This window comes from Callospermophilus lateralis, chromosome 4 (assembly GCF_048772815.1).
Source record: "Callospermophilus lateralis isolate mCalLat2 chromosome 4, mCalLat2.hap1, whole genome shotgun sequence".
NCBI classification, from domain to species: domain Eukaryota; kingdom Metazoa; phylum Chordata; class Mammalia; order Rodentia; family Sciuridae; genus Callospermophilus; species Callospermophilus lateralis.
Window position 1 is genome coordinate 141,468,295 of NC_135308.1, and position 25,190 is coordinate 141,493,484.

General features: G+C 39.1%; 1 protein-coding gene across 2 annotated transcripts; it reads left to right on the plus strand.

Moving 5' to 3' along the window:
- Nucleotides 1-6,510: 6,510 nt before the first annotated feature.
- On the plus strand, nt 6,511-24,096 carry Nudt4 (nudix hydrolase 4). Of its 2 annotated transcripts, none has more exons than XM_076854945.1 (5): nt 6,511-6,996; nt 17,261-17,371; nt 18,831-18,875; nt 21,048-21,135; nt 21,318-24,096. In XM_076854945.1, the coding sequence occupies exons 1-5, from the start codon at nt 6,898-6,900 to the stop codon at nt 21,518-21,520; spliced, it is 546 nt and encodes a 181-aa protein (XP_076711060.1). In that variant the 5' UTR covers nt 6,511-6,897; the 3' UTR covers nt 21,521-24,096. The 2 variants fall into 2 exon arrangements, with proteins under 2 accessions (XP_076711060.1, XP_076711061.1); XM_076854946.1 differs by having other exon boundaries at nt 21,051-21,135.
- Nucleotides 24,097-25,190: the final 1,094 nt, after the last annotated feature.

Here is a 25,190-nt window from a genome sequence, read left to right on the forward strand (position 1 = left end):
TCTCTGATTTTTCTAGTAGCATACAACCTAATTCCTGCCCCTGCCGGGTACTAGGGATAGAACCCAAGGATATTCTACCACTAATCTCTATCCCTAACCCTTCTTATTTTTAAATTTTGAGATAGGGTCTCACTTACCGGCCCAGGTAGGCCTCAAACTTACAATTCTCCTACCTCAGCCTCCCAAGTAGCTGGGATTATAGCACTTAACACAGTCCCTGGCTATAATGTAATATTTTAAAAATTATTTTATTGTAAAAATTCAAAGGTATGATATATATTATATTTATCTACCTATGTATATCATATAAATCACCCCTTATGCACCTTTATCTCAAGTTCAATAATCAGTTCAATGGGTAATCTAGCTTTCTCCATAGTCTCACCCATTTTCCCTGTTCCCAATAAACTATATTATTTTGAATCAAAGATATCATATTATTCCAGTAAGTATTTTTAGTACATATCTCTAAAGAATAAGCAGTCCCCCTTTAAACATTACACTCCCCCAAAACAGTAACACTTGCTTAATCTCACCAAATATTTGGTCAGTAATTCCAGATATCCAGAACCAAATGATTATCCAATAAATGTCCTTTTGAATATTTTTAGTTTGTTAGAATCCAGATTAAAACAAAGTCTTTGTATTACAATTGATTAACATCTTATATACAAATATTCTTTTTTGTTTGTTTGGGAGTGTTTGTGTTTTAGTTTTGCCTTTATTCTAAAATGAAGAATTCCATCTCCAAATGAAGCAGTAGGTCAAAATGCTGGCCTGAAAAAGTTTGTGAAAATGTCAAGTCATGCCTTTGCAGAGAGATAACTCCTTGGCATACACCTTTCCCTGAATGATAAAGAAGGAAAGAACTGCTCTTCCTAGTAAACATTTTCAGCAGCCACAGAAAACTGCTTATAAACATAATGCTTATGAAACAAAGTGTTCTTCAATAAGTAAGAATTGATAAAAATAACAAATAAATTGTAAATCTGAAGGTCATTTCTGTATTCCAATGAGAGTTTATAAACAGTCAAAACGAAAAGTCTTCATTTAAAATTTAAATGTTGGTTGGATTTTTTTGAACATTATAATTTAATTTAAGGCTTTTATTTTACCTATTTATTTGTTTTGTGATATACTGGGATTGAACCCAGATGTGCTCTACCACTGAGCTATACCCCCTGCCCTTTTTTATTTTATTTATTTGGAAGAGGTACTGGGATTGAACCCCAGGGTTGCTTTGCCATTGAGATACATCCCCAGTTCTATTTATTTATTTGCAGAGGGGTGGGGAGGGTTCTAGTGATTGAACTCAGGGCCATGTTGCCACTGAGCCACATCCCTAGCCCTATTTTGTATTTTATTTAGAGACAGGGTCTCACTGAGTTGCTTAGCACCTTGCAGTTGCTGAGGCTGGCTTTGAACTTGCGATTCTCTGTCTCAGCCTCCCAAGCAGCTGGGATTACGGGCCTGCGCCCCCACACCCAGCAGTTGTTTTTATTTTGAGACAGGGTCTCAGTAAATTGCTAAGGGTTTCTTTCACTACTTTGCTAAGGCTGACCTTGAAATCGATTCTCTTGCTTCAGCCTCCAGAGTAGCTGGGATTACAGACCTGTGCTGTCACATCCAGTTTAAGGATTTTTAATTTTTGAAATTTATCTATTTCATTCTCATTTGTGCCTTTGTAAAAGGGTGGGGGAATCACTTCAGAGTAAATGAAATTGTAATCTAGATTTCCACTTCCATTCCCCACCTCATGAGCTTCTCTAAATCCCCACTAGATTCTTTTTTCACTTTAAAAAAATCAAAGACACCCCCTCCCCACCTGATGTTAGAATTTAACACATACAAATAATCACCATGGAACAGAAACGGTAGAACAAGTGCACAGTAATACAGTGCAGGGGTTAAGAACTTGAGCTGTGAAGAAATATTGCCCCTGCGTTCCTCAGCCTGTGAAATGGGGACAATAAAAAGTAGCAGCCTCATAGGGCTACTGTTGGCATCATTCAAATGAGGTCATGTAAATCATCCAGGCACTGACTAACACTCAGTAAAGAATAGCTATTATTACCATTAGCAAGACATAGGAAGGGATTATTTGTCATTATCACAGGTTTTTTGTTTGTTTGTTTTGATACTGGGGATTGAACCGGGGCACTTTCCACAGACCTACATCCCTAACACTTTTTATTTTGTTTTATTTTATTTGTTAGGAACTGGGGAATTGAACCCACTTTATCACTGAGCTATAGCCACAGCACTCTGCCCCGCTTTTTCTCTTCGTTGTCAATGGACTTTATTTATATATATGTGGTGCTAAGAATCAAGCTCAGTGCCTCACGCATGCTAGGCAAGTGCTCTACCACTGAACCACAACCCCAGCCCATCGACAGCCCTTTTTATTTTTATTTGGGACAGGGCTTGCTAAATTGCTGAGTCTGGCCTCAGATATGTGATCCTCCTGCCTCAACCTCTGGAGTTACATGCGTGCACCATCATGAAGCCTCATATCACAGTGTTACTAACAGAAGGAACTTGTGTAACTTTCTGATACAAGAGAAGGCAGCAAGCCTTTGTGTTGGTCACTCTTCATTGAATACAGTCTTAAAAGGACTTGGGAAAAAATGTCCCCTATACAGCCAATGTTAAACTGTGTCTCTTTCTGAAAGCTCAGAAAATTTAAAAATAGTGGAAAAAATAGCTCTGGGATAAAAAGTTTCAGGTAAGACAATACTGTGGTAAATGAACTAAACAGAAATTAATTTGAAACTGGACTTTGATCTCAAGTGAACCAGCCAGTGTAGCCCAGTCCTTACTGGCCCTGCAGAGAAAAAACAGGCCTTTGTCTTATCTCAACTGTGATCTGCCTAGATATGATCTCAGCTTGAACACTGCCTAAGCTCATTTCAGATGCATAATACATGTTAAACAATACTTAGCAGGGAGCTTTGGTTTGGGGTATGCACCCCAATACTGAGGAGCTGACACAGGAAAATGAAGACTTAGCATTTCTCTATTCTATCATTTTAAAAAGTCATATGAGTTTCCTTTTCTGTCAGGTCTAGCTCAAATAACTGTAAGATACAGATAAATAAATATTGTCTATGTGTGGAGGGCCATGGTTAATTATATTATCAAAGCATTCTTCAGTTTAAATAATTCACTGTAGCCAGGTGCAGTGATGCATATAATCCCAGCAACTCAGGAAGCTAAAGCAGAATGATCACAAGTTCGAATCCAGCCTCAGTAATTTGGAGAGGCCCTAACTAATTTGGCAAGACAATTTTTCAAAATTAAAAAAATAAATAAATAAACGCAGTGGTAGAGAGCCCCAGAGTTCAATCTCCAGTAACAAAAACAAACTCAGTGCAGCATTTCTTTTATATTAAGTCCCCTCCCTCATCAGGTATTGTGGCTCACACCTATAATACCAGCTACTTGGAGGCTAGAGCAAGAGGATCACAAGTTCAAGGCCAGCCTGTGTAATTTAGTAAGACCCTGTAGAAAAAATAAATAAGTAAATAAAGGGGAGTGGAGTTGAAGTTGTAGTTCAGTACTGCAAACAAAGTATAAACTAAAAAAAAAAAAAAAAACCCTCCCTTCACTTGGTCAAAATTTTGAGCCTTCTCCAAATGTTAGTCCATTACTCTTCTGGTCTTTTAAGAAAAAGGAAAAGGAGGAGAGAGTGCTAATGAAACCTTTCTTGTTAATAACACATGTTTGTCTAAATGTATTACAGTTCCAAAGCCCTTTTAGACTCACTGTGTTTTCTTGGGTAAGCCTTGTACAAGGTGAGAAAAGCTGAGACTCAGAGATGAAGCAACCAAGCCCAGTGGCCTGGAAGCTGGAGAAAGCAGCCCCAGGGCTCCACTTAACTGGTTCTGTGCTGCTGCTGCTGCTGCTTTTCCTCCCTTTAGCAATTTGGTTCCAGACATCTTCTCCTTTCCTTCTCAGTTAATTCTGTCTCTTTGTTCTTTGTTTTACAGTACTGAGAATTGAACCCAAGACACTCTACTACTGAGCTCCATACCCAAATGTAAAAATAAAATTTTTACATTTTATTTAAATTTTTTTTTTTAATTTATGTATTTTTGGTGCCAGGGATTGAACCCAAGGATTCTTAACCACTCAGTCACATTCCCGGTCCTTTTCATTTTTTATTTTAAAACAGGGCCTCCCTAAATTGCTTAGGGCCTCACAAAATTGCTGAGGCTGGCCTTGAATTTGTGATCCTCCTGCCTCAACCTCCCAAGTCTCTGGGATTATAGGCACACACCACCCTGCCCGGCTTTTACTGTTTATTTTGAGACAGGATTTTGCTAAATTGCCCAGGCTGATCTTGAGTTTACTGTCCTCCTGCCTCAGCCTCTCTAGCTGTAATCCCAGCAATTTGGGAGACTGAGGCAGGAAGATAACAAGTTCAAGGTCAGTCTGGACAATTGAAAGAGACTATCTCAAAAACAACAACAACAAAGGACTAGGGATGTGGCTCAGTGGCAAAGCACCCCTATTTGAATCCCCAGAACCTTCCCCCCAAAATTAGGCTAATCACTTTATCAATGTGAACCAATTATCTAAGAATAATATTTGCATATTAGCTGTACTGGAATCCCCAGTTAGATGTGTTCTGCTTCTGCTTGTAAATTCTGGAAATAGTTAAACTTCACATGACTTCAATAAGAAAGCTAAGGCTTAGAAAATGTCTCTGTACAGACTTGATTTTTAATTGTGGTGAAGCCCCATTCCTCAAACCACTTATTCAACATTAACTCATTCTATAAACTTGCATCTGTTAGGTTCAGTAGGTAAGATGAGTTACCTGCAGGAGTCTCAAAAAGAAAGTCAGAATTTAAAAGGGGAAGGCCAGTACTCTGATCCAGTTCTCCAAGGGTCCCCCAGCTTTCAGGGGTAGAGCCTTGTTTGAGATGGAACCAGCTTTCCTCCCTCTCTTCAGCCACACTGGCTTTTTATTTTATTTTATTTTTTGGTCCTGGGGATTGAACCCAGAGGTGCTTTACCACTGAGCTAAATCCCCAGTCCTTGTTACTTTATATTTTGAGAGAGGGTCTTCCTAAATTGCAGGGGCTGACTTTGAACTAGTGCTCCTCCTGCCTCAGCCTCCCAAACTACTGAAATTACAGGTGTGCACCACTGCTCCTAGCTTGCTTTCTTTCTTTTTTTTTTTCTTTAATTTCTTAGAGCTCTTCTCACTCCCTCCCCCACTAGCTTTTGCATAAATCCCAGTTCCCTTTACCTTGAAAGTTCATCACCTCTGGCTCTTCTCAGGTCCTTCTTCTCCTCCTCCCTCTCCACCTCCTTGCAGGGCTCCCCACTACCTCAGGAAGTTTTTTGTTTTCCAGATTTGGCTAAATCTCCCTCCCTCTACCACCTGCCACCTCAGCACATTGGTGTTTTATAGGAACCCTTGTGATTAACATTTTACTGTCTGCTCTAAAGTCCCTAAGTACCTGGAAGGGCAGAGGCTGACTTGTTTTGTTAGATGCCAGCGCTTGGCACACAAGAGGCTCCAAGAATGAAAAAGAAACACATGTGCAAAGACCTAAGCATGGAAGGCCTCTGTGGAAGGAGGTGTAGGAGTGGGTTAAGGGCTTCTTTAATACCAGGCCTCTTGGCTTCTTTCTCAGGGCTTCTATGACACTAAAATTTTGAAGTTGTTTGCCTCAAGTCCCTAAGACTGCAAGTTGCCAGATAGCAACAAATTCCAGTTATTTAGTGTTTGTGGCCTCAGCACCCAACTGTGCCTGTTACTCAGAAGGAGACACACAGGAAAAACCGTAAACGATAGCCATTAACTAGAACTAACAGATACATTCTGGAGGGTAAGACAAAGTGGAGGGAACAGAACAATTTTCAAAACTATGATTACGCTTGAGCTGACTCTAAAAGAGAACGCGAACCATCCCCAAGCAAAGAGAAGGAGACGAAAGAAAGAAGAAAATTTAATTAATCAGTTAATCAGGAAATCTGCCCTTCTCCCGTTTCGGGGGAAATAAAACACAAGAAGAAAAGAAACCCTTAATGAAAGTCTCAACCTTTCTAGGCCTTCACGACTCTATGGTCACCGCGGAGCCTCTACAGTCGCTGCGGTGCCTCTGGCATTTCCTGACCAGTGTGCAACTTTGCAGGGGCTGAATGTACTTAGCTCCCCTCTTGGGGAGAAAATATTTAGGGTCCTCAGAGGAAAATCGCGGGAGGACCCTTGTAAATAGGGAGGGAGGGAAGGAGGGGTCTTGGCTTCCTTCCATTCACTGTCATTGCACGGAGGCACGGTCACTCCACACTCGATCTAGCCCCAGCCGCGAGGCCCCTCAGAACCCGAGTCCGAGAGCACGCAGCCCCGCCCCCGGGGCGACGAGGCCCCGCCCCGCCGCAACGGTCCCGACACGCAGGCGCGGTGGCGCGCGCAGGATGGCGCGCGCGGGGGGCGGTGGCGCGCAGGGCCGCTTAAATAGTGGTGGAGGGGGCGGCGCGCAGCCGCCGCAGCGCTGCTGCTCTGTCCGCGCGAGTGCTCGCAACTGTCTCCGCGTGGCGCGAGCCTCGAGCCTCGAGCCTCGCTCTTCCCCCTGACGGCGGCGACAGGAGGAGCGCAGGCGAGAGGCGGCGGGCTCCATGGAGAAAGGCGGACGCCAGGGCAGAGGCGGCTCTTCCATCCCGGCACCCGGGCTCCAGTGACCCGCGCTCGCGTCCTGCACCGCGTCGGAGCGGCCGTCGGCCCCGGGACTAACCGGCCTCGCTGCCACTCCCCGCGCCGCCGCCTTTCTACCGGCGCGCCGAGCCACCGACTCGCCCTCGCCCCTACTCCCCGGCGGGGTGGCGGCGGCCGGGCCCCCTCGGCGGCGGCCGGAGCAGCCTCGGCAGCAAGAGCCCGCCTCTATGATGAAGTTCAAGCCCAACCAGACGCGGACCTATGACCGCGAGGGCTTCAAGAAGCGGGCGGCGTGCCTGTGCTTCCGGAGCGAGCAGGAGGACGAGGTGAGCGGCCGGCGCACGCTGCGCTCCGCGGGGCCTCGGGGGCAGCGGGCGGGTGGTCCTTCGCCGGGTCCCCGCCGACCCTGGGTCTGCGCCGCGCCGGGGCGATTGGAGCCTCTCGCTGCCCCCTCCCACCCTCCTTCCTTCCTTTCTCCCGGCTGATCGCGGAGACAAAGGGGCTCGCCCAGTCCGGCCCTCTCCGTCGGGGCCCGCGTGAGGACCGGAGGCCGAGGCGCCTCCTGGCCCCCGGGAAGGTCTCACCTAGCGCGAGTCACCATCTTAACGTGCGAGTTGAGCTTAAAGCTGGATAAACCTCCGGTGCTAACGGAGGGCAGAAATGGCGTGTTACAGCCGGGCCCTTCCTTTTATATTTCCTTTCCACGTTACTGCAGCTTGCGGTTTCGGATTAAATCTAGATTGGATTGTGGAACAAGTAGCAGGTCCTCCCCGGGCTTTAAAGCGAAATCGCCTTCGGTCTAGTCAAGTGGACCCATAAGCTCAGATACAGTTGGCAAAATTATACTTCGTTTTAAAAAATGGCCTCTTAAAAGTTTTTCTGACTGCAGAAAGGTGGGTACTGAAAGATGTCGGATGTCACCCAAAGGACTAAAATAAACTAGAAATGGGGAAAGTTGCCATTTTCAGACAATAACTGCTAGTCTTAGCATATTTATCAAGGCTTCTTTACTTTGCTGTTTGGCTTGACATCTGGAAAAGAGCGGTCTTCTCCAAGAGCAAGCAGTCAATCTGCTACATAACTCCTCAGCTTTGGGTTCATAGGCTGGGGCCAGGTGGGGGGGTTTCCCAGAAGAGCGGTTTTTACTTATTTCACTTACGTTTACTTAATTTTAAAATAGCTCACTGTTTTGAATTTGCTTAGGGCAATAAGCCACTTGGTAGCTGATGAAAATTTTTAACACTGTCGTTCCTAAAATGATTTGATAGGAGAAAAGTTAACATTCAGATTTATGTTTCCATAATTGTGACCAATAAAATACCAGGCTAAGGCTGGAGATGGGAATTTAATGGCTTCCTTATTACTAGTCTCTATAGTTCTGGTAAGTATGTCTTATAGTATACACTCAGTGGTTAGTTCTTGCTAACAAAAAATCACGTGCCTGAAAATTGTAACTCTTTAAACTTTTGCCACCTACCCCACTCCCCCTTTTTTTAATTTTAAAGACACTATTGCCTTTAGGGCTAATCAACCTTTGGGTTGGTTCATCAGTGCTCTTTTGGAGTCCTTTAAATGTTAAACCTAAATTCTGAAGGTGTTTCTAGAGAAAACCAGTGTCTTTCAGATGAATCTACATAGAATTAGAAACTACCAGGAGTAGGATCTCTAACATTTGCAGAATGAACAAAGCCAACAAGCATCACTGTGTACTACCAAAAAAAAAATTAGGTTTTTGAAGGAAGGATCATATTGGAGGAACACATACTTTGTAGAAGAATGTAGCTAACAGTGATCACAGTAAGAATCAAGGATCTTGTCCGACTTATTTTATGATCGTATTCTTAGTTGAGAGTTTACAATGTGCTAGGTACAGCCAGAGGAAAGTTTGTTACATGTAATCCCTTTAACACTTGGAGGTAGTACTGGTTTTTCCTGTTAGAGGTGAGGAAGACAGTACAGAGCATAAATGCATTGCCCAAATGACACAGTTAGAAAGTGGTAGAGTCAGAATTCGGTGCCCAATCTGTACTTCTGATGCTGGGCTCCTAGGAGGGACTGGCCAATAGCAATTAGATGCACACATTGAAGTCTTACCATAATGTGAACTTGGAAATTCAGACTTTGTTAATTTTTTTTAAGTCCCTAAGGGAATAATATATGGGAGATGGAGGAAGTCAAAATGATCCATATTGTATATGGTAACGTAGTCTGACAGGAGCTTCAAGAATTACCTTAGCAGATAAGTGGGTTGTTTTTATGCTTGGAAATTGTTTATCCTTGGTCCAGGGGTATATCTCCATGGTAGAGCTCTTTCTTACCTGGAAAGAGGCCCTGGGTTTGATCCCCATCACTGCCAGGGTGGGAGGGGGGGCTTTTTTTTTTTTTTTGTAAAATAACTACCAAATTCATAGCCTGTAGTTGAGTAAATAGACTAGTTCTGTTAGATAAAATGAAGTAAGGGATAAGATTTGGTTAATATATTAGAGATGCCATTGTGTAAAACTTTGTAAGTAATAATCTGTAGGTTGAGAAACCAGTGAATCAGCTTGTTAGAGGATATACAGAGGGAAGACTCTGAAATTCTCTGAAGTAAAATGTATAGCCGACTTTAACATCTGTTTTAGCTCTTCAAAAATCTTCATTTCTTTGGTTGTGTACAGTTGAGGCTCCGTTACATGGTAATTACAGAATAAACTCTAGCAAAACTTTTAGTGAGATGTCTAGGAACACTGAATTTGCTTCCACTCTCTTGAAATTACATTGCTAGCCTTCCAAGAGTAGGATGCAAACCAGCTTATACCCACCTCTCTAACTAATGTTTCCTTGTGCTGGATTAAGAACACCTAGATCTGGTGAGGACATTTAAATGCATATTTTGAGGATGAGTATAAGTTGAAATAAAAGTAATTGGTATTTGACCATAAAAAGCTGTGTAGAGCTCACATCTGACTCTCCTGGTACTGAGGGAGTTCTCAGTAAGTTCTTTAGAACAGGTGGTTCTGGAAAGAAGATTGTTCTGATAGCAAAGTCTGTTTTCTTTTGAGGGTGGCTTTATATATATTTTTTTCTCATTTTTATCTTTATTCTGCCCTATGAGGTAAATAAGTATTAGAATTTATACAGGAAGAAAATAGGTAACTTGTCCCAAGGTCACAGATGCCTTTAGAGCCAACTAATGTAATCCCAACAACTTGGGAGGATGAAGCAGGAGGATTCCAAATTCATGACCAGCCTTAGCAATTTAGCAAGACTGTCTCAAAAAAGGTCGTGATGTAGGTCAGTAAGTAGTAAACTGCCCCTGGGTTAAATCCTCAGTACCAAAAAATTAAAAAAAAAAAAAAAATACATTTAGAGGCTAGATGTTTTGCTTCAAAGTGTTAGATTTATTCAATCAGCCTCTCCAGAAAATTATTTCTGTGGAGAACCACCTTCAGTTTTGGCAGTTGGGCTTTGAAACAAGCTCACAAAATAATTTTCCTGTAGACTGTGCTTGTTTAGTGAAAGATGCCAACACCTTTACAAATAGGTAACTGAAAATTGGTAAACTTTGAGCATATTTGCATATATATAGTTTGAACAGTGCAAAGATGAAGTCTCAATTCATATCCTGTAGTGGCAGGTTAGACAAATGACTCATAAAAAGGGAAGTACAGTAAAATAAAAAGTGCTTTCAGGTGCTCTGGGATTCACATCCAAAGTGAGTCATTTCAGAATGCAGGAAAAGGACCAAGCATCCCAAACAGAGTAAGACTTTGGACTGTGGTCTATAACGCTACAGCTTGGGATACCAAAAAACAAGGAATAGTTAAAACATAGAGTGCCTTAAATGTAAGGCTAAGGACTTGTTAGACAGGAAAGGAACTCTTAGTTTTGAACAAAGGACTTTTAGAGTTTAGATTTATTTAAGCATGAATACACTAGCAAAATGCCAGCAAAATAGGAATACTGCCAAGATGAGAAATAGAAATGACTTGATCCTGGATGGAATCTAGGCACAGTTGCAAGAGAGACATTATCGGTCCTAAAATCTTACTGCTACTCTGCCATTGGACTTGGTGCTGTAATTAGCTTTTAACCTCCCAGAGCCAGTGGCTGCATCTTCTGCAGATGGTTTGCTATAATACTGAGTATATATTCATGGAAAATCTGAATTCTATAAAATCATAAAACAAAGACAAGGTAGTCTCAGAAAGCACTAATAAATAGTAACAGTACTAATTAGAATTATTAGTACAATTAAAGTCTCCATCTTTACACTTTAAATCAGTAGTCTACCCCTTTCATATATATACTCTGGGGCTCATGTTTCATTAAGATTAAATACTGTCCAAAGATAGCTTCCTCACACCCCTGCATCCCTTTGTTGGTCTTGGGAATTGAACCCAGGTCCTCATACATGCTAGAATTATTTTCTCACTGAATTGCTGAAGCTGGTTTCAAATTTGAGATCTTCCTGCCTCAGCCTTCCAAGTAGTTGGGATGACAGGCATGAGCCACCACACATGGCTAGTAACTTTTTTTTTTTTTTTTTTTTTTTTTTTTGGTACCAGGGATTGAACCCAGGGGCACTTAATCACTGAGCCACATCCCTACCCCTTTTTTATATTTAGAGAGAGGGTCTTGCTGAGTTGCTTAGGGCCTTACTAAGTTGCTGAGGCTGCCTTTGAACTCACCATCCTCCTGCGGATAGCCCTCCCAGACCTAAAAAAGGGCTGCTGTATAAGTCACCAAACCAACTACCTTGTTTGAGGAAATGTACTTCTATAGCATTTTCATCTGTTTTTTCCTTAGGGTCTTAGGTGTATCCTAGCCATTGTTAAACCTACAATCTTTTCAAATGACCGTCTATGCATGGTGGATGTTCATCCCCTGCTGCTCACCTAATTTTGGTTAAATTCCTTTGAAATGGCTAATTATGATAGAAATAGATTGTGTCAGAGTTTTTGTTTTTTGTTTTAATTGTTGTTGTTGTTTGGGGCTTTGCAGTGCTGAGGATTGAAACAGTGCTGCAGGGAGCACTATACCACTGCACCATATCCCTAGTCCTTTTTATTTTTGAGACAGGGACTTGTAAATAGCTGGGATTACAGTGCCACCATTACATTTCGAATGATGTTTTTCTGGTATTTGTCCAGGGCATGGAAAACTGGGTAAAGTAAAGTAGCAGCAGTGTAATGTAGGAGGAGGAATGCTTATGTGAAGGTGGTCAGGTTGAATTGGGTAAGAGGAAATGTCTTGGTGTCCACCACTCTGGACAGTTTTGGCTTTGAGGTTTGAATGTGATTAAAGTCTGGTTGTGTATCTTGGTGGAATGAGTAGTCTTTAAATCTTTTTGGTCTCAGCCCTGGTTTATATGGAAGGTTGGATGTCTACTTTCATCTGTCATCTTATCAATGTGACATATCTCCTGACAGTGGATATGGAAAATAAATTTAAAACCTTAGTGACCACGTATAGCTCTGATAGCTGTTAGTGTATTGTCTTAATGAGATTTTACATGAGCTTTGTTAGGTCAGTTGTACCATTTTTAGAACATAATTAACATGCTAACTATCTTTTCAGTAGATTGAGGATATTATAGAAATGTTTATTTGCCTGTTAGTATGCTTTGGGGGGATAGCAAATGATAATACTTTATGATGATTCTGTGGGGTTTAAATGCTTCCAGTACTTATGAGAAGGACTCATGAGCATCTGCCCTTTTTTAAAAAAAAATTAATGTAATTGTAGGAAACGGTATGTTGTGAGTCTTCACCAAAACAAACCAAAAAAGGCCTTTAAAATAAATTGTGTAGTGGGGCGGGAGAGTGTAGCTAAATACAGTGCTTGCTAAGCACATGAAAGGTCCTGGGCTGAGTCCTCAGTACTTCAAAAGAAAAAAAATTTTTTAAAATAAATAAATTATGGAACTCTACATGTATATAAATAACTATAGCTATTGATAGTTTACTTTTCCCACCGACCTATATTAGAAAAAGAATAATGAAGCTGAGAATGTGAATTCATACCTAGTAAAACAATCTGTGGTCAGTACAGTACTAGCATCCCAAAGGTTTATCTAAGAAACAAAGTTTCAGTTGTTCATTATACTAGACATCAATCTTGAAAGAAAATTGCAAAGAAGATTTTAAATTTTTACTAATAGAAAGGTGTGATGCTTTTTTTGAGACAGGGTCTCACTCAGTTGCCCTGGCTGAGCTGGAACTTGGATCCTCCTGCTTCAGTCTCCTGAGTTGATGGGATTACAGGGTTCTGGTAATCCTAGGCTTTTTTTTTTTTTCTTTTAAAGCCCTTTGTTTTATTTTTATGTGGTGCTGAGAATCAAATGCAGTGCCTCTCACTGGGAAGCACTCTATCACTGAGCTACAACCCCAGCCCCAAAACTAGGCTTTTTAATTTAGTGAACCCTTTTTCTTGAAAGAGAAGTGGAGAAAACTCTAAGATGAAGTATAAACAAACTGACTTTCATATTGTCATTCTTAAAACCCTCTGAAATAGAGCAGGTGTTGGTACTTGGGGATAAAGTAGGAAGTGCTTAGAAAATACTGATAAATTCATGTGCATTCATCTTAATCACAATCTCCTGCCTAAAAATAGCCATTTTATCCTCTCTTGTTGGCCTAATTAAAATATGCACATCTCACGGAGTGCTGTCAGTTTTTCGTCAATCCGTATTCATCTAGTGCTGGGGATGGTTTGTGGAATTCCATAGCCATTTCTCATGCCCATGATGGACCTAGTTAATTACAGAATTGCTTGGCTGTCCTAGTTGGCCTCAAAAATCTGACCACCCAGTTTAGGGGGCCGGTTGAGGGGGACGGGGGCTGTGTTAATTGTCTTTTTTTTTTTTTTTTGGCACCAGGGACTGAACCCAGGGGCACTTAACCAACCACTGAGCCACATCCCCAGCCCTTTTTATTTTTTATTTTGAGACAGGATCTTGCTAAGTTGCTGAGACTGGCCTTTCGCTTATGATCCTCCTACCAAGCCTCTGGGATTATAAGCGTGCACCACCATGCCTGGCCAGATTTATTTCTTCCACCCTGGCAGACCTAACCTCTTGTCTATAGAATGCCTGTGGGAGATCCCATCTCAAAACAAAAGATAAAATATAAAATATTCTGATAGAGTGCTTGCCTAGCATGTGTGAAGCCCTGAGTTGAATACTTATTATGGGAGAAAAAAACAAAATAAACTTCTTTCTTGAGAGTGTTTCTCCTTAAGTTCAAGAATTTATGCTGAATTACTATGTCTGACAAGAGGTAGATTATTCTTACCATCTAAAGATTGAAGATTATAAAGACAAAAAGTAAATAGAATTAGTTTGATGCCATGAATATATTTCTTTCTTACTAGTCCATTTTCATAAAGAACTTTAAAAAGGGAATCTTGTTGATGGAAATTATAAGTAAATAATTAACATGTTTTTCTTGCTCCGAAAAGTATGTGCCTTTAAGGTGCTGGATCTGTGTTTTCCAATACATGGTTCTTGAAATGACTAGTGGAATGAGAAACTGAATTTTAATTCATCTTAAAATATCCGTAAGATTTTGCTGGCAAATGTGTTCCATGCTCAAAAAGGCATGAATAGGTCAAAAGCAGGCTGGAGGTAGAGGCAGATCAAGGGCATGTAAGAGCTCAGTTCTGTTCTAGTGTAAATTGACGTTTTTTGAAAGATACACTTGTATGAACAGACACAATCTTCATTCTTTGATTAGACTAAGTCAACTTGTCCAAAAAATTTATGTAGATGTGTTTCAAGGAACTTTCTAAATAATTTATGAAAGGGAGATGTTGACCCACTCAGTGGTTCCATGAGTTGGTGACTTTTGGAAGAAAATTTAGTCATATGTAGATGTACTATTGATGATACTGGTTTGGTTTTAAAATATGAGGCTTAAATGTTAATTCAGAAAAGCCGACACAGTCTATGCTAGGGGGTTTTCCAACATTAATAATCTTATATAATTTAGCTATTAAAGACAGTCTTGGAGAATTGAGAACATATAGTCATTGACCTAGATATGTGACCCTTGGAATTTTATATTATTTTTTTAGGACTCGAAGGAGGATGGAGTTCAAGGTCAGCCTCAGCAACTTAGCCAGGTTGTAAGCAACGCAGAGAGACCCTATCTCTACATAAAATATTAAGAAGGACTGGTGAAGTGGTGAAGTGCCCTGGGTTCAGTCCCTGGTGCCCCCCCCAAAAAAAACTAGTTGCTAAGAAAGCATAGAATTGTATAGTAAGATAATATAGCAAGTAAAATCAGGTTATATGTAACTCATACCTTGTGACTAGAAAAATAGGTCTCTAACCCTGCAGTCAGAACCAGTAGTTGCCATTTACTTTCCCAGTGGCATAAGATACACTTTAAACATTTTTTTTTTTTTTTTTTTTGCAGTGCTTGGGAGTAAACTCAAAGTTCTAACATTGAGATACATTCCTAGCCCAAACCTCCTTTTTGAATAAATTACAAAGGTTTTGAAATTTGATTTGCATTTTTAAGAATATGAACATAGAGACTTTAGGTTCATAATGGATTTTACTTTTTCTCCCATTCTTTTCTATACTGGGGATTGAATCCAAGGGCACGTTTTTACATTTTATCTAGACACAAGACCTTGCTAAATTGCTGAGGCTGGCTTTGAGCTAATGACCCTCCTGCCTCAGCCTTCCAAGCTGATGGGATTGCAGGTGTGTGCCACCACCCCTGGCTTTAAGATATTAAATTCTCATTAACACCAATCCTATAAGAATAATTATTTCTCTTTTCACATAAGGAAACCAAAGCACTGAAGGTTGCTTATTAGCACATACTTTATGTGTATCAAGGAATGGAACACCTTGGTTATAATCTTCTGTGCAGTCAGTCACCTTTGGAATCAAACCTGTGTCTTTTGATACTCACTACATTTCATTAACTATGGCTGTTTAGCTTCTGATTTTGATACGTAACTACTTAGTATTATTTAAATTTAAAGCTGTCTTACATTTCATTTCACAAAAATTGCTAGTTTTGAACTTGCTACCCTCAAAGATAGGCATCAATAATTCCACTAAGACCTTGTCAGCCATCATGTTAGTTTTCAGTGCTTTCTCTGGTTTTGTTACTGTTTTACAACAAGTTATTTGCTTCAAGGAATGATGTCAGTGCAAGCAATAAAGCCGTGTCCAGATCTAGAGTGAAACAGTGCTGACTCTCTCGTAAATGATCACTGGCTGTGATGAAGGTGTGTCCCTAGGCAAAGGTGTACTCTTTTATAGTAAGGGAGGTATATTGCCTAAATAGGCATTTTCTTCCTACTCAGCCGTTGGGGGATTTAGGGGGAAGGTAGAAGTCTGAACTACTGACAGTCTGAACTTGTCGTTGGGAAAGGTAAGGTTCCTGTTAGCCTATCTCAAGTAGGAGGAGGTATCAGTACTGTCTGTGAACGAAGGATAGAGCTAGGGAGATGGAACTGCTGTAGTGCATGTCAAAAGTATATATATATATATATCAGTACCCACATCGGGGATTAACTTTTGTTTAAATTTACTTGAAAGCAATATTCTATGATAATTTTGCAACATTATTGTTGTGGTTAAAACATGTTACCTTCATAATATCATTTGACATTGATTAAGATTTTGTCATTCTTTTAAAACTTGAGTGGATTTCGACCTAACCTAGACCACAGATTTCATTTTTAAGACTGGTATGTAATACTATTCCAGGTACTATTAAATAGTTAACATCTAGGATACTTGTCTTGATAATATAGTGGGGGTCTGTTGTTTTGAAGAATTTATATAGTTCAGGCTTAATGGTGTCCTTGATGAGAGTTCTGTAGAGTGTTTCTATAAAAAGCCAGATAAGTATTTTAGACTTTGCAGGCTGTATAGTGTAAATATAATTCACCTCTGCTCTTAAAGGATAAATCAGCCAGATTAATATGTACAAGTGAATGAGTGTGACTTGGTTCTGATAAAATTTTACCTATGGACACTGAAATATAAATGTCATCTGTTTTAAAAATAGAAAAACCCTTCTTAGCTCAAACTATACCAAACAAAACAGGTGGTGATGGAATTTGCTAATGATGAGCATAAAAATGACAGTTCTATGTACCAAGCATTGATTCTACATGCATTTCCCTGTTCCTTTTTCACAGCATTTGTAGTCTTCCAGGTATTCATTACATTTTAACAAGGTGACACATCTATGGTCATATCCTTATATGGAAGAGTAATTAAAGATTTCCTAACTAAAGAGTAACTGATAGAACTGCAAACTCCATTGTGTTCAACTTTAGGGTTAGTAAATGAAGTCTTTGCTTGTATCCTTTGTTAGTATCCAAGAATTGGGAAATTTTACTAATTGAATCTAGTATTTAAAGTATCTCATTAAATACAAAATGGTTTAGTAATGTGGTCATATTGTTGGATTTTTGGTCTTTGGAAACACAAACCTTTTTGGTAGCATAAAGTGTACTCTTAGTAATTTTAATGACATTTAAGAATGAGCTACAACCTTGCAAAGGTTTGAGAATGTTGTTTGTATCCATAGTGCTTCTCAGGCTGGAAATACATGGTCACGGTGGGTCTTGCAGGTGCTGTTGGTGAGTAGCAGTCGGTACCCAGACCAGTGGATTGTCCCAGGAGGAGGAATGGAGCCTGAGGAGGAGCCCGGCGGTGCTGCCGTGAGGGAAGTTTATGAGGAGGTGAGGTGATGGTCATTTATTCTCCTTTCACACACACTGTACATTGGGATTCTACAGAAGGGTCTTCTGTGTGAGGTGTACAAACAAGGTATTTTGCTCAGCAACACTGAGGAACACCGATAACCATGTGACTGTAGTTAGCATTTTGCTAAACCACTTTTTTTTTAAATTTTTTTTATTTTTTATTTTTATTATTTTATTTTTTTTTAAGAGAGAGAGGGAGAGAATTTTGACATTTATTTTTTTAGTTTTCGGCAGACACAACATCTTTCTTTGTATGTGGTGCTGAGGATCGAACCCGGGCCGCACACATGCCAGGCGAGCGCACTACCACTTGAGCCACATCCCCAGCCCCACTTTTTTTTTTTTAACCTGGTAAAATTGAGGTAAAGTCAGTGTGGAAGTTGCTCAGAATCATATTGACATGTAACTTCCTGATTGTCCTGATTACTTGATCAGTGATCAATGTGTAATATTATGGCCTTGGGAAGGTTAGTGTTAACATCGAACAGGAATGCATGGATCATAAGCTGTAATTCTATCTCAAATGAGTAAGAAGCAATCGCTGGGGCTGGGGTTGTGGCTCAGCGGTAGAGCGCTCGCCTAGCATGTGTGAGGCCCTGAGTAGAACCTCAGCACCACATATAAATAAATAAATTAAAATTTTAAAAAAAGAAGCAATTGCTTTTGTTTTACTACTTTTGTCATCAAAATCAATAAAATATGACACTCCCTCATGTATAAAAAGCACGAGTGGCTTGCTTGTATTCTTTCAGTTCATAGAACTTAACTTACTCGCAGGCAAAACAACAAAGTGAGTAGTGGTGCTGTTATAAATGGGAAGGGAATGCATAAGGCCATTCTTAGGCTTTGTACATAAGGAGAGGTTTCACAGCAGTAGGTTGGTAATAATAGCAATTTCCTGAAGGAAGGACACCTTAAGTAGAGGAAACGGCATGTCCAGTGGTATTCATTTGTAGTATGAAATGGGGAACAACTGAAGTTGCAATAGGCTGGTTACAATGCTAGGAATAAATAATGAGGACTGTGTAATAGAAGGGTGCATAGAAGAATCTAAGCCATGGGAAAAGAAGAAAGGAGAAAGATGGATATTCAAGAAGAGGAAGTGTGTATTTACAGAAGTCTGGTTTCATTCATGTTTGACCCAAATTGGTAGAAAATCTAATTTCTATCAATTCTTGCCACTTCTTATGAAACAATAATCTGATCAATAAGGAGTCATATGTAGAAAAAAATGAAGCCATTATTTTATAGCAAACCACAGGACCTGAATCTTGGTATGGCCAAAAAACTTCACAGAAGCAGGAAGATAGTGATTTGGTATGGGAAGGCCCATTCTGTTTAGATTCAAAAATTGAAAGAGCCAGAATAACTTATGTAAATTATATTATTATGAAAAGATAAATATTTGCATTTCATCCTTTTTTTTTTTCAATAGGCAGGAGTCAAAGGAAAACTAGGAAGACTCCTGGGTATATTTGAGGTGAGTTACAAAAGTAATCCTCACCTTGCTGTTTATAGCATTTATTCCTTTTGAAGATCAGCAAGATAATCTGGCAGCAGGCTGAACCAGACATTCCTCTAACACTGTCTGTAGGCAAGGTAGTCATAAGGATTAGAAAAGGAGGAGGTAAGTAAAAGCCACTTCACCTTTTTTTATATACCACCCATTTTTATACAGCATTATTATGGTAGTAATTACCCCCATTGGCAGTATAGTAAAGTCAGTGCGTTTCCAGTCCTAGATATATGAGATACTAGAAACATGGGGACATTATTTTTTCAAGATAATATTTAAGGATTAGTTCAGTCTTTAAGGTAAAACCATATAATTTTATTATGCTTTTAGGAAATTCAGAATTCCAGTTGTTCAGCACTAGTATACAGTAATTTTTAGATAAAGTCCTAAAAGCATAAGCATTCAGACTTTTCCAGAATTCAGCACTTGTTTTACCCAGTTTCACAGCACCATCTCCTGGTTAAACTGGAAAAGATAAGATTTGTTTTCAGTAATTCAAATATCATAGTTCAAGTGACATTTGTCAATATGGTGACAGGTCTTTGAAGAAAGGTAACAGTATTGTTTTCCAAGTACTATTTAACAGAAAATGTCAATCAATACATCTTTTCCCTTAGAAAATAAAACAGAATCGTTTTGCCCTTTTGCCCCAGTGATTTCAATGAATTTATGAATGTAGTGTAACCGATAAATATAACTTGCTAGGCATAGAAATAAGAAAAACAATTTTAAAAAAATAAAGGAAAATAGTACTGGGGATGTGGCTCAGTATTAGAGCAGTTGTCTAGCTTGTGTGAGGCCCTGGGTTTTATCCTCAGCACTGGAAAGTAGCAAATGATGATGATGATGATGATGAAGAGAAATAATAGTAATAATAAAAACTAATAAGTGACTTACCATGTGTCTAATTTGCTGTTCATACTCCTTCCCAAAGACACAATAAACTGATTGGATTATTCAGGTTATTTGTGGTAGGAAAGAAATCGGGGCAATTATTTAAAGTCTTAGACTACAGCAAACGACTAAATTTAATTGGAATGAAAGTGAGTCCCTTCATTTTAAAGCCACCTTCTATTCAAATTTTTAGAGACAAGACTAGGTGCCAGTTTTAATAAGGACAAAATTGAGTTTCAAGCCTATCGATTTTTGGGAGGGGGGAGGTACTAAGTATTGAATTCAGGGGCACTCTACCACTGAGCCATATCCCTAGCCCTATTTTGTATTTTACTTAGAGACAGGGTCTCACTGAGTTGCTTAGCACCTCGCTTCTGCTGGCTTTAAACTCACAATCCTTCTGTCTCAGCCTTCCTAGCTGCTGGGATTAGAGGTGTGTGCTGGTTTAAAAGATAGTTTTTGAGAAGGGCATTAACCCAGGTATTCTCAAACCTGGCGTGTGTATAGAAATATCAACACTTTGGCTTTATCCACAAGTGAATTTTCTCTTAAAACAATTTTCCCCCATTCTGAGTAATCAGGTATAACCAAGTTCAAGAAGCCCCAGTCTGGGTTGGTAGGACTGTGCCTTTCTGTGTATCTGGATAAACTGGAATATTCTATAGGAACTCGGACTTTTTCTCTACATATATCCTGAAGGAAGCAATTTTTCCCAGCACTGAATGGTTGTCAGGATTAGCCCCAGGGAATAGGGCCTAGTGTAAAGAGAATATGGTTCTTTTAATATAGGTTCCAAATTATAAGATTTTACTTATGAAAACAATGTTGAATATATGTAAGTCAATGTTAAAAAGTTTAGTATTAGGCACGTGTGGTGGTGCACAACTATAATTCCAGCTGCGGTGGAAGTTCACAAGTTTTCTATGTCAGCATGGGCAACTAAATGAACCCTGTCTCAAGAAGAGGCTGGTGATATAGCTCAGTGGTAGAGCAACTGTGGGTTTAGTCTTCAGTACCAAAAAAGAAAAAATTAATATTTGGAGCTAGTTTCATCATTGGTGAAGAAGCTCCAGTTCTCTCTTTTAAACTTTAATTTTTTTAAATAACTCTTGCTAGACTGTACAACTGAGAATAATTGACTGTTGCTTAGTCAGTGCTATGCCAGAACTGTTTATTTTTCCCCTGAAAATACATACTTGACTTATTCCTGTAGATTAAAATGCTTTTCTTTTTATACTCAAGCAGAACCAAGACCGAAAGCACAGAACATATGTTTATGTTCTTACAGTCACTGAAATATTAGAAGACTGGGAAGATTCTGTTAATATAGGTGAGTTCCTATTCTTTTTGCTCTCTGGTCTTCTGAATTATCTTAACTCTTTCCTGAAACATTGTTTAAGCTGTTTCTAAAAAGAGTTATTTGGGGGTGTGGAGGTAAAGGTCATTGTTAGTAGAGTGCAGCTTGCTATTTAAAATTGACTGTATAGTAACTGTTGTCATACTATTCTCTAGGAAGAAAGAGAGAGTGGTTCAAAGTAGAAGATGCAATCAAAGTTCTCCAGTGTCATAAACCTGTACATGCAGAGTATCTGGAAAAGCTAAAGCTGGGTTGCTCCCCAAGCAATGGAAATTCCACAGTACCTTCTCTTCCAGATAATAATGCCTTGTTTGTGACTGCCGCACAGACCTCGGGGTTGCCATCTAGTGTAAGATAGAGAGTTTGGGGAGGACCTCCCCGACAATGTGTGATCTCTTGGGGAGAGGCTTCTTCACTTTCCTTGGCAAACATCTGAATGATGCTCGCAAACTGTCTGAATTTGCCATGCAGGGATTTCAAACAATTTGCATGTTTTTCAGATGCTTTCAAATCTTCTTTAAAAAAAAAAAAGTGTAAAATATTTTAATAAGCCAAAGCCATGTGGAATTTTTTTTAGATGCCTTAACTGTGCCCCCTCATGTTATTTTTGTCATTTTTTTCACAGCATTTTTTTAGGGTTTTTTTGTTTTGATCTGTCCATTTGGCATCAGTCTTTTATCAGATCAAATTACTTGTGGGTATGTTCCCCCTAAATTGTTTTCTCATTTGCAGCATTAATATAGTCAACAAATCTTTCTGTGGTGGGAATTAATGGGAAATATTCGTAGTATTAAAGAAATCCATCCATTCCAGAACTTGTTTCGTAGGATAAGAATTTAAAATCATAAATTGCACATTTGGACTGTCTCTGTATGGTCCTTAACTGTTTGGGCAAAGGACTTCAATTTGATATTTGGGGAATTTGTCAACTCTTCTCTAAATTTGCATAATTAGTATTATGTTGCTGTCAACCTGAAATGGCTATTTTCCCTAAAATTCAATAGTAATTTAACACAAAATATTACTCTATAGTGAGTTGGTGATTTTTACGGAAATACTGTTAGCAAAATGCATGATGTAGTAAATACATCTTATCATGAAGACAGTATTCACGGAATTTATTTAGCATGCTCAGTTGCCAATTCCCTTTGTCACTGATCTCTTACATAGAATATCTTGGAACCATATTTCCCTTAGTAAATTGCCCTTAAAACATTTTCAGTTTTAATTTAGATTTACCAAAAACCACAGGATTAGAATCCTTCAGGGCCAAGTCAGTGATGGCTGCACCACAGTGAAATACAAAGGCCACCTTGCTGTTCAGCTGCTGTGGGCTTAAGATTGTTAAGGCACCTTCAAATGTCTCATCTTTTTTAGGTTGTCAGTAATTACTGTTTGTCATAACTTTTGGGGCACTAAACACACCTGAACTAAAAATTATTTCATCTTACCCTTTATACTCACTTTAAAATAATCAGGCATCCCATCTAAAACAAATAAGTACCTGGATTGAAACTCCTGCACTTCCCCCGACAAGGTCAGAAATAAGGGGAGAGGAAAAAAAAAAAACATTGACTAATGTTGGGAGAATGAAAAAAGATCACTTTTTCTTATAGACAATATTAGCCTTTTGTAAATATTGTAACTGGTGAGTATAAAGTAGAAAAGGTATAGTTAAAATATTTGCTCTCTATATAACTGCTAGCCTTTAAAAATATAATTGCTGCTAAAAATAGAGCTCTTATATTTCAGGAAAATTGGTGCCGTTTTGAAAATGAGATCTTGTGCCATTAAAGGCAGCTGAACTAAATATAAACATAGTTCACAAATTAATGCTGTCAACGGAAGGAGTAGAAAAACTTAACCAGTGACATTTTATCCTAAATTATGTAGTATAATCAAATGTGATCATTAGAATTTTTATATTTTTCTTTGTACAGAGGTTATGTATTCTGAGTGTTTTTAAAAAAGGAAACATTTTAAATCCCACAGATTTGTATCAATCACCAATGGACTTAAGATTTTTTTTCTCAGTAATCTCTGAAATTTGTTTAAATTATACACTTAACACAGCAGACAAACTGGATTGTTTTTGTATATAAGACTGCTTCCACCTGAAATGCTGTCAAGAGTACTTGGGGGGTTTATCTTGTACATGATATTCTTAGAGGTAATAATGCATGAACTTATTTTATAAACTCTTGGACGATGTATTTGACATGTAAAAAATGTACAGTATTAATGTCAACCATCTCTTTAGCCTATAAATATTGTTGTATAATTTTCTTTGGTCAGAAACATTTTGGTCTAAGTAGTGCCGTCAGGATTTTCTTCAGTGCCATTTAGAAAAACATCTGTCATTCACCTATGCAACTAGCAAAAATGTGTATAATACTACAGAGTACCTTACAGTTTCACTTTTAAAATTTCTTCACTCTTCTTGTGGAACCTGATCTAGCAAAATTAGAGGAAAGCCCCAAGTAAATTTACTTGAAAAGCCAACATTTCCAGGTTAAATAGTGGAATCCACTACTAAAGATAACCAGTAAAATGTCTACCATCTCAACCCTCCAAAGTTTGCAAGGTGTTGAGGCTGTTAATTGTGCTTATTTGTGGGGTAGTTGAATAAAATTGGGCACTTAATTTTTCGGTTCCTTGTCCCTCATGAAAAAGCAGTTACTGTAAATTTGACTTGTAGACAAAGTAGAATCTGCCCTGCATGTTGTTTTGTAAAGATGACATTTTTCCATCCAAGCACATGCTATCCAATTTCCTGTCTATCACACTATTGTATAAAGAGCAGCAAAAACTGGAGGGGGAAGTAACTGCTGTACACACTGAATTGCTCTGCATGGTCTTATTTGAGATAATTGGTGTAAGAATCTTGACTTTTTTTATATTTGGAAACATCAAATAAAAATGGAAACAATCCTTTGTGGTTTTGTTTTGTTTATGTGAGCTTTCTGAAGCTTAGGGTCAGGTAGGTACTTTTTTTAATTTTGAAATGGGTAAAGTACATGTTTTTGCCTTAATGTGACTACCTGGAAGAAACCTATATCACTTAGGTAGGAATATTTTACTTAAGGATTCAGCTGAAAGAAAAGAGAAGCTCTGCAGTACTGTCTAGTTAATCAATAGTTTATTAAAGTATGATTTTAAGAATTAGTTGTAGGTAATTACTGTAGAAAGCAAGTGCTCTGCTACTGAGCTACAACCCCATCCCTCCCTTCTATGTAATACCATCCTGACTGATGCTGTTTCCCAAAGACGTATCTTAGCAAAATCATTACAGAGCAAATACTCAAAAGGTTCCCTTTTTTTTTTTTTTTTTTTTTGTGGGGGTGGATGGGGGAAGGGGAGTAAGAACAAAGGAGTAATGGTTAACCTATTAATAGAACTCAGTGCGTGATTCATGAGAGGCACGTGCTACATACAACCTCAGCCCCCGTCCCCCAAGACACTCTTATAACCTAGTCTTAGAATTCTGTGTCATGGAATACCCTGCCATCTTTTGTTCATGAGAATGTAAATCTGATCCATGTTCCAAAATAATAGTCCCAGCCAGGACCATGGTGCACACCTATAATCCCAGTGGCTCAGAAAGCTAAGGCAGGAGAATGGTGAATTCAAAGCTAATTTCAGCAAATAGTAAGGCAGGCCCTAAGCAACTTAAACTCAGCAAGTATAACAAAAGGGCTGGGGATGTGGCTCAGTGGTTAAGCACCCCTGATTCCTTCTTCCTCTGTACCTAAATTTATGGTCATAGATGTGTTACAGAATTTATGAAATTGGTATTAATGTACAAATGGAATTAAATTATGGCAGTCTATTTAATAGATACTATGCAGTTCCCTAAGTTCCCTCCCATAAAGAGGTCCAGCCACATGTCAAGTTCTTAGGAAAGGGCTAACCGAAAAAAAAGTCAGCATGTTCTGTGCACATATTTGTTTATATCGGAAAAGTCTAACAAAATTAAAGATCACTTTTTAAAAAGTTGTACAAATTTTAGATTTTCAATAAAAGCTACC